We start from the raw sequence: 14,644 nt of genomic DNA on the forward strand, positions 1-14,644 counted from the left end.
CCTTAAAGTAGAAAATGTAGTGGCGGAAAACTGAAAGTAGGACCTGCAAAACATTTTTACTTTGCTCCTTATAGAGTTTTCAAACTAATTTTAAAAATTTCAAGCTCCAGCCACCCAATGGGATCTTTTCCCTCCAGATGGCTGGTGATGTAATGCTGTCTTTCTTCAACAACACACAGGCAGCATCTGTCACAGAAGTCCCTTTGTGGTTCATTGAACACAACACAGAGAGTCAGTGTGGGAAACTTAGATCAGCTTGCTACTCACACTAGATATATGGCATGTGTGAAAAGACACAAAGGACACCAGTAAGTTTATTGCGCTGAGTAATTTAAACTAAAACAATGGGAACAACACTCAGCTTACTAGTGGTGCAAAAACATGTTTAGTAACACTTTATAAACCAGCCCAGGTCTAAGCACTTTTGCCTTCTTTACATCTTCCTTTAATATTCATTGCATAAATGTGCACAACAGATGTTCTATTATTCAACTATCGTTTTATTTTACCAATATAAATGTGATAAGGACAGTTCTCCCTTACACTTGCACTTGGAAGCCTATGTGAACTTATAATGATGGAGCCAAGTCTAATTATTTTTTTCTTTCTCAATCACTGTTCAAGCATGACCTTTAAAAGGAGTTCATGGGAAAGGAGTGTGCCGTTTTTCTGTACTTGCAGGGTAAGAAGAGGAAATATTTGTTTTCCCAAAAGATTAGAGAAAGACATTTCATACTTAAAATTACTAATTCTGTACTACAAATTTTACAGCATAATCTGAGTTACCTTGCCTGCAAAACACACAGAATTTAGGCACTATTTAAATTGGCTTGAATTGTAATTATTTCTTCTTTCCTCTAAAACAAAATTACTTATGCACTACCTAAAATTACTTCTACATATTTCAAATTACATACAGACTACTTAAATTTACTTAAAGTATAATTAATTCCTTATTTCCTGTAAAAACCTGGCTTGTTACCCCGTTATTCTAGTGTACGTCCCCTACCTATTTGCAGGTAAATATAATTACTTTGTAATTTGACATAAAATATGCTAAAAATTTCACTTAATTACAGGGGAAGTACACCCTTAGTCGTGGGACATATTAAAAAGTGCCACCAACTCATACATTAAAGTTTGTCATTCTCCACTCATGCAATGGGATCATGAGTGTGTGCTTAGTCAAAGTTATTGATCCGAGCATCAGGCTGCAGATCTGCTCACTATGAGGTCACCACTTTCCCTGATTCACATAGAACTCTGTAAGTACCTCTCCATCTCCCTCCAGGTCTCCAGCTGTTCTTCTGGGACTTATTATCACCCTGGCACACAGGAGTAAGATGCTGGCTCCACATGCCTTATTGTGTCAGAGAGAACACTGATTGGTTCACACTGTGGGAAATCTCAGCCAGACTTAAACCCACACATTCATATGGAGATGGTGAAGTATAAATAAGAGCGATGAAGCCAGCAGAGATCAGAACACAGATCTCCACAGAGATCTCTGCAGGACAGAAAACCAGGAATGGCACCTAGAATCACTGCAGCAATGACAGGAGCATCTGACTCTGGCGCACAAGGTAAACTGAAGATTTTATTTGAACCAGTTTTGATATTGATTATAGGCACTTGCATTTTTAAAATTCTAACAAGTTTATTAATTACCTCCTTCTTCTTTCAGCAGCTCAGAAAACATCAGATGATTACGCAGAGAGCGAATCAATAGCTGCATTGAGCTCAAGTCTCAAGTCTGAGGTCCAGAGCTCCTCAAACAGCAATATGAGAAGGCAAGCATCCTGGAAATGACAGTTTGCTTCCTGATGCAGCTAGCAGCAGAGAAACCTACTGACTGACTTCAAGAAGATGCAGTTTTCCTCTGAGAAGAACTCTCAAGAGGTTGAGTTCCCTCTTCTGAACTCCACAGTCCAGACAAGTGTCCAGTCAACAGCGCCCTCTGGGGGTGTGGTAGACACCTACAGACTGGAGTTAATAGATGAGCTAAAAAGGCCACATTGATCAAACATGATGGGACTGAATTCTTTGAAATTCAATGAACTTCTTCTTCTGTATGTTCAGAAGGCTTTACTTTGTGTGTTCTTGTGTGTGTGCAAGACGACATTTCCTGAGGAAATGACAGCAACAGTACCTTTCGTGTTAAGGAAGAAAACATCTTGTCATGTATGTAACATGAATGAAATCTGATTGCATCAGCAATTATTCTTTATTCTTACTGTACGTGTTATAGTAACATTTGTTACCTTTTGTTATTGATATTTGTGATTTAAGTGTCTTCTTTAAAGACAGATTGTAATAAGTGATTTAACAACAATGTAATAATGATTCAAAGCTGATCTGTTATAGGATCCACATGTTTACAAGGTTTTTTTCTAAAAGGTTTTCTTACTGTCACAGTTTTCTTGATCCTTATCGTGGGTTAAAAATGTGATTGTGATATTTGCACATCTTGATCAATATTGACCTGTTTCATATCTTAAATGCTCTTTTTGTGGATATTTTGAGTTCATTTTGAGTTTTATGATTAATATGTTTATTTTTTAATTGTAAAGCATTTTTGTCTCACAATCAACTTTAAAGAGACAAAGTAATATTTACCTACACAAGAGTCAATTTTAGTGATTATTAAGAATACCATGATCTGTTCTAAGGTCAGTTTTTGTTTAGTGAGTTTTTAATTAATATTTTGTGTTATTTCAAACAAATTTGTCAAAGACACTGAGTACTGTAACTGCTGTAAACTTTGTCTTTCATAAAGACAGCTCTTTCTGATTACAGGTTTTCTTGTAGAAATCCACAAGTTGCTGTTGTGATGTATCATCACTTCCTGTTGGAGCTTTTATCATTGTTGAATAAACGGACTGCCTGCTGAAAACAATGTCTACTCATTATTTTATGTCATCACTAACATCTTTATAAAGATCAAAGACAAATGTTTTTCTGTTTCTTTACTGTTAAGTTGGCTGCAAATGCCTGTAAAAAGTGTTGTTGCTGTTGTAGCCAAACATACATGTTTAGTGCAAAACAAAGCACTTTTATGTGGTTATGAGGATTGTTATTAATATAATTTCACTCTCTTTAATTATAGTAAGTCAAGTCATCAGACCAAATAAAATTCAAAGACATGTTGTGCATGTCTACTTATTCACCTTTAGGTGAATAAGAAGTTTAAAGTTGTTGGAGTCTGGATTAACGTGACACTCGGATGTGACACTCAATAAGGCACACTTCTATTGTTCTTCCATGGAAAGCAGTCAAAGGACAGAGTGTGGGAAACCAGAAGAAGCTGACTCACAGACCCCCAGAGCAACAATAGATCATCACCTTTGCCCTGAAGGGACAGAGGATAAATGGGAGCATGACTTCAAAAACTGATTTTTTTAACCTTTATATTGGCTATTACTCTTTTACTCAAAGTAGGATCACCATATCATTGTTTTACACTACACTACAATTTTTATAATAAGTTGTAAAAACATTTCATATGTAAAGTAGGAACAATGATGTGATGTAAAACAAAATTTGAAGACAAAACTTCTTTAAAGTGTATGTAATTTTTAACAGAATGGACCATTCAAGAATATTTGGATATTATAAGAGATTTACCACTCATTGGACGAAAAAAAGAATCCACTTGCAGATGTGCACATGTCCATTTTCTGCTAAAGGAGGAAGCGAAAGTTTGGAGAACGGCGTTGACTGTAAATGACTATCACTCCACTAGCAGCTTGATAATTCTCCAGAGGGATTTGGCACACTTTGGGAAATTGCTCCAACCCGGAAAGCTTCCCACCCTCACAGCTGAAACTACAGTCAATTTGATGGCCAGTAATCATCAGTCGTGATTGTAAATTTAAGTTCAAAGTGTATGACAATGATAGAAAACTGGAAGTAGGACAGGCCAAAAATATTTTGATCTTACTCTTGGTGGATTTTACAGTGTAATTTTAAGTTTAACGATCTGTCAGAGCCATCCAATGAGATCTTTTCCCTCCAGATGGTTGGTGATGTAATGCTGTCTTTCTTTGACAACACACAGGCAGCATCTGTCACTGAAGTTCTTTGTGGCTCATTGAACACAGCACAGAGAGTCAGTGTGGGATACTGAAATCAACTTGCTACTCACACTGACTTTACAGCATGTGTCAAAAGGACAGCAGAATGGTTCAGCAGTAATTTTAATAAAATCAATAGGCAAAGATTAGGTTGCAATAAATTAAATATTTGATTAAATTTTCAATTTAAATTACACCAATTTCATCAGATATATTTTACATCTGGGCTCAGTAAAACACAAAGCAATCAAAATCCTACAAAACTATAAAATGTAGATATATGTATATATAAATAAAATGTATATGTGTATATATATATATATATATATATATATATATATATATATATATATATATATATATATATATATATATATATATATATATATATATATATATATATATATATATATATATATATAATTCCCCATAGGTGCAATATGATGATAAGCGTGCGCTTAGTCAAAGTTATTGATCCCAGCATCAGGCCACAGATCTCTTCCCTGGGAGGTCACCACTTTCCCAGATTCACATAGAACTCTGTAAGTATCTCTCCCTCTCCCTCCAGTCCTCCAGCTGTTTCCCTGAAACCTATTATCCCCCGGGCATACAGGAGCATGTTGCTGGCTCCACATGCCTTATTGTTTCACAGAGCCCTGTGATTGGTTTAGACTGTGGGAAACCTCAATCAGAGTAAGACCCACACATTCATATGGAGATGGTGTAGTATAAATAGGAGGGATGAAGCCAGCAGAGATCAGAACTATCTACAGAGACTTCTACAGCACAGAAATCCAAGCATGGCACCTAAAGTCACTGCAGCAATGACCAATACTCAGGACCATCTGACACTGACTCACAAGGTAAGTCGAACATTGATAGAATTTACATAAGATTCACAGCATGTCAGTAATCATGAGAGCTTGTGTTTTGTTAAGGCTAACTTCATCTTCCCAAATGATGATATTAATGATTTTGTTCTTCTTTCTGCAGCTCACAAAGCCTCTGGTGGAGAAGTTACGCAGAGAACGAATCAACACCTGCATTGAGCAGCTCAAGTCTCTCCTGGGTCCAGAGTTCCTGAAACAGCAGCCAGACTCCAAACTGGAGAAGGCAGACATCCTGGAGGTGACCGTTTGCTTCCTGACACAGCTACAGCAGCAGAACCAGCAGCAGAGAAACCTGCTGAACAGCTTCAGCAAGCTGCAGACTGCTTCTGATGAGAAGCTAAGAGAGGATGACCTCTTTCCTCTGACTTCCACAGTCCAGACAAGCATCATGAAAGACAACAGCGCCCTGTGGAGGCCATGGTAGAGACTCACATAAAGTAGTCGCTAATACAATAGTTAAAAAGACCATATTGGTCAAAGATTACTGGACTGAATTCCTTGAAATTCTTTGTACTTTTTCGTCTGTAGTTACAGAAGTCTTTACTTTGTGTGCTTAATATGTAACTTCCTGGTAAATGACACCGATATTGTTTTTCATGTTAAGAAAGAATCTTGTCATGCATGTTGCATGAATCAAATTGATTGCATCAGCAATTATTATTATTCTTCATCATGCTATAAGCATAGGTTCTCTATAATGTTATAGTAACATTATCTTTTAAATAATATTGATCATTTGATAAGAAGGTTAAGCTGTTCTTCATCCAAAGTGTGGTCATATGTAAATGTTTAAATCATTTTTTGGGTTAATATTACTCTGTCACAGTTTTCCAGTGACTATTATCTGTTTGTAAATGAACATTTTTTATGTAGATGTTATTATTACATTGTGATAAGAGCCTTTGATCTGTTTTAAGGTCACTTTTTATTTTGTTTAGTAATTTGTCTTTTTGTCTTTCATAAAGACAGCTGTTCCTTTACTCGCTTTGAGTACAGTGTTTCTTGTAGTACAAGTTGTTATTGTGATGTATCATCACCTGCTGTTAGAGCATTTATACTTCATGCGCCTCACTTTGTCTCATTGAATAAACAAACACTGGCAGATGGAAACATGTCTCCTGATATCTTGGGGGGTTAAGGGCATTTGATCATTTTTGAGTAGAGTTTCACTCTGCACATATAATCTAACTCTCTGCTTTCAAGACACTTTAGGGTCAACCTTTCAAAGAGAAGAAGCAGTTTCTGATAGGTTACAGCTTTTGGAACCTTTTGAATTCATTTTGAGGTCTCTTTTACTTATTTGTAGTTTATATTTTTTATTTAAATGAGATACAACTAACATGACAACTCAAAATTCTACATCAAGAAACACCATCATTCCTATGGAGTATTATCTATGCAAGGTTTTATGCTTATAGCAAAGAAAAGTTAAGATAAAAAGCTGGTTTACAGTGTTTTGTTTTTTCAAAAAAGCTAAACGTTTGTTGTTCAGTTCCAGTCCATGTGAACTGTAGACTTAGCTGACAGGAGTGGTCCTCAGTGTGGTCTTCTGCTGCTGTAGCCCATATTTTTCAAGGTTTACATGCACTTTCAAAGATGCTCTTCTACATAACTTAGTAGTTGTACTAATTGGTTTCCCCTACTCTCAGCTCCTCTGAGAAACACAGATTAACACATAAGGGATCTGAGAGGTGCACACAAGTGAACTACACAATTTGCAGAAGGGGCAATTTGAGATAGGAGACTTAAAGCTACAGTAGTGGCAGAGGAGAATGTAGCATCTGATGGTATTCTGTAGGATGGCTTTGGAAGTGGTGTTACTTAAAACAGTGCTCACTTCAAGAAAAATAAGTGATGATAGAGGCAAAAATTAAACAGTGGAAGTTGAAGAACATTGTCCAGAGTTTTTGTGGAAAGAGTAAGTACAGGAAAGTATTCAAAGGTTAGGGCGATTAGGGATAGAAATGGAAATGAGAAGAACAAGTGAAGAGCGTGTTTTGACAAAATGGATGGAGCACTTTGAGGAGCTGATGAATGAAGTAAATGAGAGAAAGAGAAAGGCAGAGAGATGGAGAATAGTTAGTGAAGAAGAAAGTTCAGAGAAAAGGAGGAAATGAAGGCAGCTATGAAAAGTATGAAGATTGAAAAGCCGGTTGGTCCAGATGACTGGATGCCTGGCGAATGGAGAAGAAGTGTACTGATACAGATTTTCAAGGACAAAGGGAAAAAAAGGTTAAAACAAAGATTAAAAGCAAAGGAGAGCAGCAGAGATGATTCATGTGGATTCATTCATGTGGAGAAAGAGCACCACAGATATAATGCTTGCTTCGTGAGAGCTGGGGTTGCACTGTGTCTTTGTGGAGCTACAGATAGCATACGATAGGGTGCCAAGAGAGGAACCATGGTACTAATGAGGAAGTCAGTTGTAGCATATATATGTGAGGCTGGTGAAATACATTTATGAGGACAGGAAGACAGAGATGTGGTGTGCAGCCGGTGAGAGAAAAGGGTTCAAGATGGGGGTGGATTACATCAGGGATCAGCTCTGAACCGCTTCTTGTTTGCAGTGGTGATGGACAGGTTGACAGACGAGGTCAGGCAGGAGTCTCCATGGATCAGTAGGATTAATTTTCCCAAGTGGCCACATGAGAAACTGGGACTGTTTTGGAGGCTCCCACCAATGTTTATAAAGAGATTAAATTAATATTGAGCAGAGCTGAGTTCAGCTTATTGGTGTGGCCCTCCAGAGTCCTATTAGACAAATGATAAAAGTTAAACTTTTATCATTTGTCTAACTTTACCTTCACACAACCAATATATAAATGCCATGAAATGTAGAGGGACCCATTCGATAGTCATATCAACTGGGCTCCTTCTGTCTTTCAGGTACTGGGGTACTGCATGTCTACTTTTTGGTACTTTTTCTTTTCTTTTTTTTTTGATAAATAGCAAGTGTATTGTTCTATCATGTCAGTATTGAGCAAAATCTTTTCCACTTTGTTGAAATAACATGTAAATAGATAGATAGTTACCCTGAGAAGGTATACCTATAGGCGGTGAGTATCCTGATAGACGTGGACACACCAACTAGTTAAAAATCAGTGGCCACTTTCAGTCTTACAATAATACTATTGTAGTCTGTCAAAAGAACATTTTCACTATAAACCCTTTGAGAAATTTCTGTTTTCTGTTTCTGTACTGAATGATGTTTTGTCTTTTTATCTTTATGTTGTGCTTTTAAATACAGTGGGCACCCAAAACAAAATGCAAACTGACATATAACCAGGCTCAAGTGGGTTTACATTCTCTGCTTATCTCCTCTCCATCTGTTTGTGTCTATCTGCTGTCTGTGTAGGGGCTCAGGTTTCTCATTTCCCTGCCTCTGAGCCCCCCACAGCTCCATGCACAAGGCCGAACGTGCCCCAGTCACACGCCCTCCTCTTTCTCTGCTGCTGGGAGCCACAGCGACACACGGCTTCCCACACTTCTGTATGCAGCCTGCTCAGCAGCACACACAATAGAAGTGTGTCTGCTCTAACAAAGCCTCAGGACCGTTCTCAGGCAGGGAAAGCACAGAGGCCCACTTCACAACCATCTGGTTTTGCTATAACTGCTGTTGTTATGAGAAAAAAAAGACTGAGAAAATGTTAAACATTAAAAATATTAATAACACTTTTAGTTCATTTTGAAGGTTATTTAATATTATTCATTTGAGTTGTCTTTTTTATCATTAGAAATAATTAAAGACAGAAACAGTGGTGCTATTTGAGAATAAAAACTCATATATTTCAAAAATGTTGTAGTGAGTATTTGCTGCTGCAGTTGAGATGTTAATAATATGTTAGTAATAAGTTTTATCATCCACGCAGCACATTTTACAGTCTTAGATTAACGTTGTTAAAGTGTCTGTCCTATGTCCCATCATGGTCCATGTCCATAGTCTTAGTTTCACAGAAGGAAACAAAATTTTCCCGTGTCCACTTCAGGAAGAGCATTTTCCCACTGACCTCACTTATGTATGGCATACAGATAAAGCATCCCACCTGTTCTCTATGACAGCCATTAAATTCGCTCCATTGTCCTGAGCTCTGAGGCCCCTGATTGGCCAGAAAGCAGTGAAAGCGCAAGATGAGCAGCATAAATAAGGAGCACGCACACAGAAGTAAACAGAGACGTCGTCTGAACCTTTGCAAGGAACACCAGAACTTCCCACAAGAAGAAACAGACCTCGTCATGGCTCTCTACGCAGATCTCACTCTTCAGGACACCATGAAGGAGCAACTGTTTAGGTGAGCTGAAGTTCTGTTTCTATATTCCTAGTACGAGCTGTCCACTAGAAATGTACTTTTCACCAAAAGGACAAATATGTTAACATAGTTGTGACTTTTCTTTCAGGTGTAAACTTCACATGCTGGAGAAGAAATGCAGCACCGGAGTGGAGAAGCTGAAGGCTCTGATTGCAGAACATCTGCAGAATGGTCTCCCTCTCGCAGACTTACTGGAGAAAACAAAGTCATTGCTCACATTAAGAAAAGCCCTGCTGACACACAACGGCTACTCCAAATATTCAAGGGACATTTTACGCCTGTTTCCCGATGCAGAGGACGACGTGGCTCCGCTGTGCTTTTAGGAACAAAACACGAACTACAAAAAGTCGTCGAAACTGGATTCAAACCACTGCATTTTTAATGGCAGTGGTGCAAGATGGATCTCTGTGTTAAAAATCTACTGACTGTTAAAAAATGCATTATTTGCATTACGACAAGGAGACTCTCAAGGGCACCTACAGCACATTTCAACCATTTTACTAAGTATTTCTTTTTTTTAAAGGAAACATTTATTTTAGCTCATACGATATGATTTCAGTCTAGCTTTAACAGGAGCCTGTGAAAGATAACTGAATTCAGGGTCAAAAGTGGTTGTTGACTGTGCAGAAGATGTGTTTTGCTGCTATTTGTGGGATTTATGTTTCTTGTGGTTGTCAGATTTTTTATGTGAAGGCCACAGAAGAAAAATCCAGCCTCGAAACTATGCAACAAGTAGTTGTTGTTTGTGTAATTACTATTTTTTTTCACCAGAATTATAGCGGTATAATTTTTGCATTTTATACCAACAGCACAGTTACTGCGAAAATACTGAGTAGACTAACACTGTGTGATTATATTTTTGCATATGTATCTCGCTGCCTTGTTTCAAGGTATATTTGATAAAATCCCTTAATACAAACCTTTCTTTTGAAAGGGGATTCATCTTTGTTTATGCTGTGTATGCATATTTTGTTTATTCATCGGTTTCGTTTTTATTCATCCAAAGTGGATTTTGTTTTTATGTTTTTTGCATATTTCAAGAAAATAAATATCTGAAGATCAAATTCTTGTCGTGTGACTTTATTTGAATTAATTTGGGAGAATCAAACTATTTAAATATTTTGTGCTGATTCAAGAGACTTTATTATAAATTTATTAAATGTATTATATTTTCACACTTCCCTGAGTGAAAATTTTAAACACCATGTTTCATGAGAAAGGCTTGATCAGTGTGAAAAGATGCTAATCGTAGACTACGATAATCATTGAATTTGATGACATAGAGTAAGGGTGCCAGTGGCAGCCCTTGACAACCATCTGTGTGTGACTGACATCAAGAAAAGAATGCAGTGCTATGCATTTCCTTTATCCACTTTATTTCATGCTATGATATAGCAGCTTTGAATGAGACAAAGAGAGATTTTCATTCATTTCTTCCATTTCAGCTCCTCTGTCCTGGTCATTATAGCAGACCTTACCTTCTTACCACAGACAAATATTGTGGTTATCATAAAAAAAAACCTAAAAAAAAAAACATAAGCCAGCACAACAAGTTGTGTGCAGTTTTCTTGTGCAACTCTCAGTAACACGCTGACTCCCTAAATAGACCCTTAGTTATCAGAGCACTAGGAGCATCTGATCTACAGTATCATACTTTAACAGGAGGACAGGACAGGACTTTAACACTGCTGTTAAGCCATCATTCAAACACTAAATTTGCTTGTGAAAAAGTGCTGCTAATCCCATCAGCATATGCAGTAGCTATATGTCATGCTGTTTTATGTAACACCACATTTTAGAATGATGAAATATGGTGTAAGCTATTAGCTCAAAAGAGAAGAGTTTAACCAGCATCTGTCTGTCTGTTCTACGGTCCGTCACATTTTTATGTCAACCTAACAAAAACAGTCAAAGTCAAGTGAGAAATTAGCAGTTTTTCCAAAAGATGTTTATATTAAAACATTTGTCTCAGTAAACAGCAGGTAAAGTTACCCTGTTGTTTCAGATAAAGTTGCCTATCTAAAATACGTTGTTAAATATGCAGAGCAGATTTTCAGTGTTATATAATTTCCATGATTAAATAATCAAAATAAGTCAAGCAAAATGTGTTGTTTTTTCTGATTGTTTTATTGCGCATCACTTGGCTTGAAGAGATACATTCATTTTGAGATGTTTTACAAATAACAACGCCTTCACTGAAGGTATGTGCGCTGTCACTCACAGAGTCAATAAGCAGTCTCGAAGGTTATCTGCTAAAAATGCAGACGATTAACACATTTAAAGACCAGAAAGGGCATTTCAATCAGTAAGTATGTGGATATCACATAAAATTTTAAACATGTTCAACATGCATACATACGTCACTGTCAGTGTAACCAACAATATATAGGAATTCAAACTGGGAATAATAACGTCTACTTCACAATGAATCGGAATGCGACTACTTTTGAAACACAAAATAACAGCGAACCCGTTGTCTGCAAATATTGCAGAAACACAGAATCTGACCTTTACAAAAGGCAATTATATAGATTAAAGGAAAATGCTGCACAGGCAATAACCCTTCAAAATAAGATAGCCCCAGAAACAAGTACAATTACAGGTACTTCTACGAAGATAGTTTTTACTTCCAAGCACACTTTTACACAAGTCCTTCCAAGGCTTCTACCAAGGTCTCCATAGAGCAGTGCTGACTGGACTTTTATCTTTGATGATGCTCGTCTGGACTGTGGAGCTAGATAAGTTGGCCTCTCTCAGGTTCTTATTAGAAGAAGCATGCAGGTTGTTGACATGGTTCAGCAGTCTTCTCTGGGACTGAGTCTTCACCTCATCTTTGGACAGGAAATGGACCATTTCTTGGACACACCTGGAGTAGCCCTGATCGACTGTTGCAGAGTTCACAGCTTGACGCTGCTGCTGCAGTCGTCTCAGGAAGCAAACAGTCATCTCCAGGATGTCTGCCTTCTCCAGTTTGGAGTCTGGCTGTTGTTTCAGGAACTCTGGTCCCAGGAGAGACTTGAGCTGCTCAATGCTGCTGTTAATTCGCTCTCTGCGTAACTTCTCCACCAGAGGCTTTCTGAGCTGCAGAAAGAAGAACAATAATATTACTAAACTTGTTCAGTGGCACAGTTTTTAGCACAAAAAAAAATCTGTTGGCTGTATGTGATATTGAAATTTCTAAATTTACCTTGTGGGTCAGAGTTGGATGCTCCTGAGAACCGGTCATTGCCGCAGTGACAGTAGGTGCCATGGCTGGATCTCTGTGCTGTAGAGGTCTCTGTAGCGAGAATCTGATCTCTGCTGGCTTCATCCCTCCTATTTATACTCCCACATCTCCATATGAATGTGTGGGTCTTGGTCTGACTGGAGTTTCTCACAGTCTGAGCCAATCAGAGAGCTCAGCAAGACAATAAAGGATGCAAGACACTGAATGGTGTTATTGCCTTAAGGATAATGGTTAGATCTCAGGGGAACAGCTGGCGGGCTGGGGGGAGGTTGATGGAGAGAGACTCACACAGCTCTGTGTGGATCTGGGAAAGTGGTGACCCTGTAGAGAAAGCTGATCTGCTGCCTGATGCCGAGATCAATGACTTTGACTGAGCACACGCTCATCATAACAACAGAAAACACATCTGAAGCAGTCATGAAAATATGTTAGGTTTAGACAATCACATATTTCTGCCTTATTTACAACAAACGTGTCACAATTAGGTGTCATTTTAACTTGACTAGAATACAAGTAATACTCTTGCTTGACAAGAGATATTTTTGTTGACGCTGTTATCACACAAAGTTTTTTAGTACTATCACAGATACAACAGAAACTTTCATCAACACATCTCTCTATCAACAGCTGCATTAATGAGATTTTTAATAAAGTTTGACCTAACTCATCAGACCACAACCAGCACACAATCAATTCAGGAGTGAACTCCCTTTATCCTATCAAAATCATTATCATCATCATCATCAAAAAAAAAAATAAAAAATTAAGGAAAAAGAAATTAAGAAAAAAAGCCTGGAATGCAGAGAGACAATCTGAATCTGAAGAAGGAGAAAAAGAGCCTTTGAATGTTCATTAATCCAAAACATGTCTGCATTCCTTACAGCAGTTTTACAAAAGCCTGGTAATGACGAGTCTTGATGGCTGGAATTTCCATTCACAGGCAATGAGGCAAAACTCGTAAACTGACTCCATAATTAATGTGATGTGCAACCAGACACACTTCTTTTGTTCTTGAAAGCAGTAAATGGGGAGAGTGTGGGAAACCAGAGAAAACCTACTCACAGAGCCCCTGAGGGACAATAGAGGCAGGGCAGACAAAGATGTCTGTGAAGGGGGAGGAATTCTTTACCACTGAATTTAAAATTTTTACATAATTTACTCACTCAAGATGAGAAAATGTTCATTTAGAGTTCTTACTAATTATATTTTTTGTATATTATATTAAATAAATTATTTGAAAACTTTTGTTATGATTTGTGGTTTTGTTTAAATAAAATGTAAAATATTTTTTGTAATAAATTTTATTTTTAAATACAATTTAAATTAAAGAAACGTGCCAAATCATCACACTGTTTTTAAATTACTTTTTTTTTTTTGTTGTCATTCTACATTTTTACCAATGACCAATTTTAAACTCCTGACAGCTACACCAATGTAACAATGTGCATTACCTGGATACATTTTCATGACAAAAGAAAAAGTAAGTCATATAGTAACAGCTATAATAATGTACAATTTTTTAAAAATAATAAGACAAGGCATACTTTATCTAGTCCAAAAATAGCAGCCAATACATTAAATAGCTCAATAAAACACAATATGACAAATCAAAAAAGTTTAATAAAGTTAAAAAAAGAGCCTAATTAACCTGAAAAATAAATTAGAATAAAATAAAGGAGATTTTTTAAAGTAAAAATATAAAATAAAACAAAGGAGAATGTCATATTTATTACATATTTTCCTTAATAAATACTTGTCCTTATATCTCTGTGCAGGTATTGTGTAGAAAGTAAATGCACATACATAAAATTTAATTATAAAATACACATCCAAATACACTTTGTTGACTAACAGTTAAGTTACATCCCTAATCAAAATATTTGTATTTATACTCACTCTCCTAGCTTAATTACTGGCAGTGTCTACACAACAAACTCTGCCCTCATGGGAGAGCCAGGAGCTGCTGGTGTGTAGATGAATTAGCATTTAACAAGGCACATGCCCATTGTTGAGTGAGAGCTCAGTCAATGAACAGAGTGTGGGAAAACTGTGTGAGAGCGAGTCACAGTTCAGTGTGATTAGCATCTTCAACCTCACCAGCACCTGACTATTCTCCAAAGGGGAATTGGCACACTTCAGAGGAAGATT

At 37.2% G+C, this 14,644-nt stretch overlaps 2 protein-coding genes across 2 annotated transcripts; one reads left to right on the plus strand and one right to left on the minus strand.

Annotated features, from left to right (window-relative positions):
* Positions 1-4,855: 4,855 nt before the first annotated feature.
* Positions 4,856-6,056, plus strand: LOC116315039 (enhancer of split mdelta protein-like). The gene is made up of 2 exons (XM_031733195.2): positions 4,856-4,936; positions 5,067-6,056. Exons 1-2 carry the CDS (start codon positions 4,874-4,876, stop codon positions 5,385-5,387), a joined length of 384 nt encoding a protein of 127 aa, XP_031589055.1. The 5' UTR covers positions 4,856-4,873; the 3' UTR covers positions 5,388-6,056.
* Positions 6,057-11,413: 5,357 nt separating this feature from the next.
* Positions 11,414-12,527, minus strand: LOC116315082 (transcription factor HES-5-like). The gene is made up of 2 exons (XM_031733251.2): positions 12,458-12,527; positions 11,414-12,351 (listed from the first exon to the last, which is right to left on the minus strand). Exons 1-2 carry the CDS (start codon positions 12,518-12,520, stop codon positions 11,935-11,937), a joined length of 480 nt encoding a protein of 159 aa, XP_031589111.1. The 5' UTR covers positions 12,521-12,527; the 3' UTR covers positions 11,414-11,934.
* Between the last annotated feature and the right edge of the window lie 2,117 nt (positions 12,528-14,644).

This window comes from Oreochromis aureus, linkage group 5 (assembly GCF_013358895.1).
Source record: "Oreochromis aureus strain Israel breed Guangdong linkage group 5, ZZ_aureus, whole genome shotgun sequence".
In the NCBI taxonomy this organism is placed as follows: domain Eukaryota; kingdom Metazoa; phylum Chordata; class Actinopteri; order Cichliformes; family Cichlidae; genus Oreochromis; species Oreochromis aureus.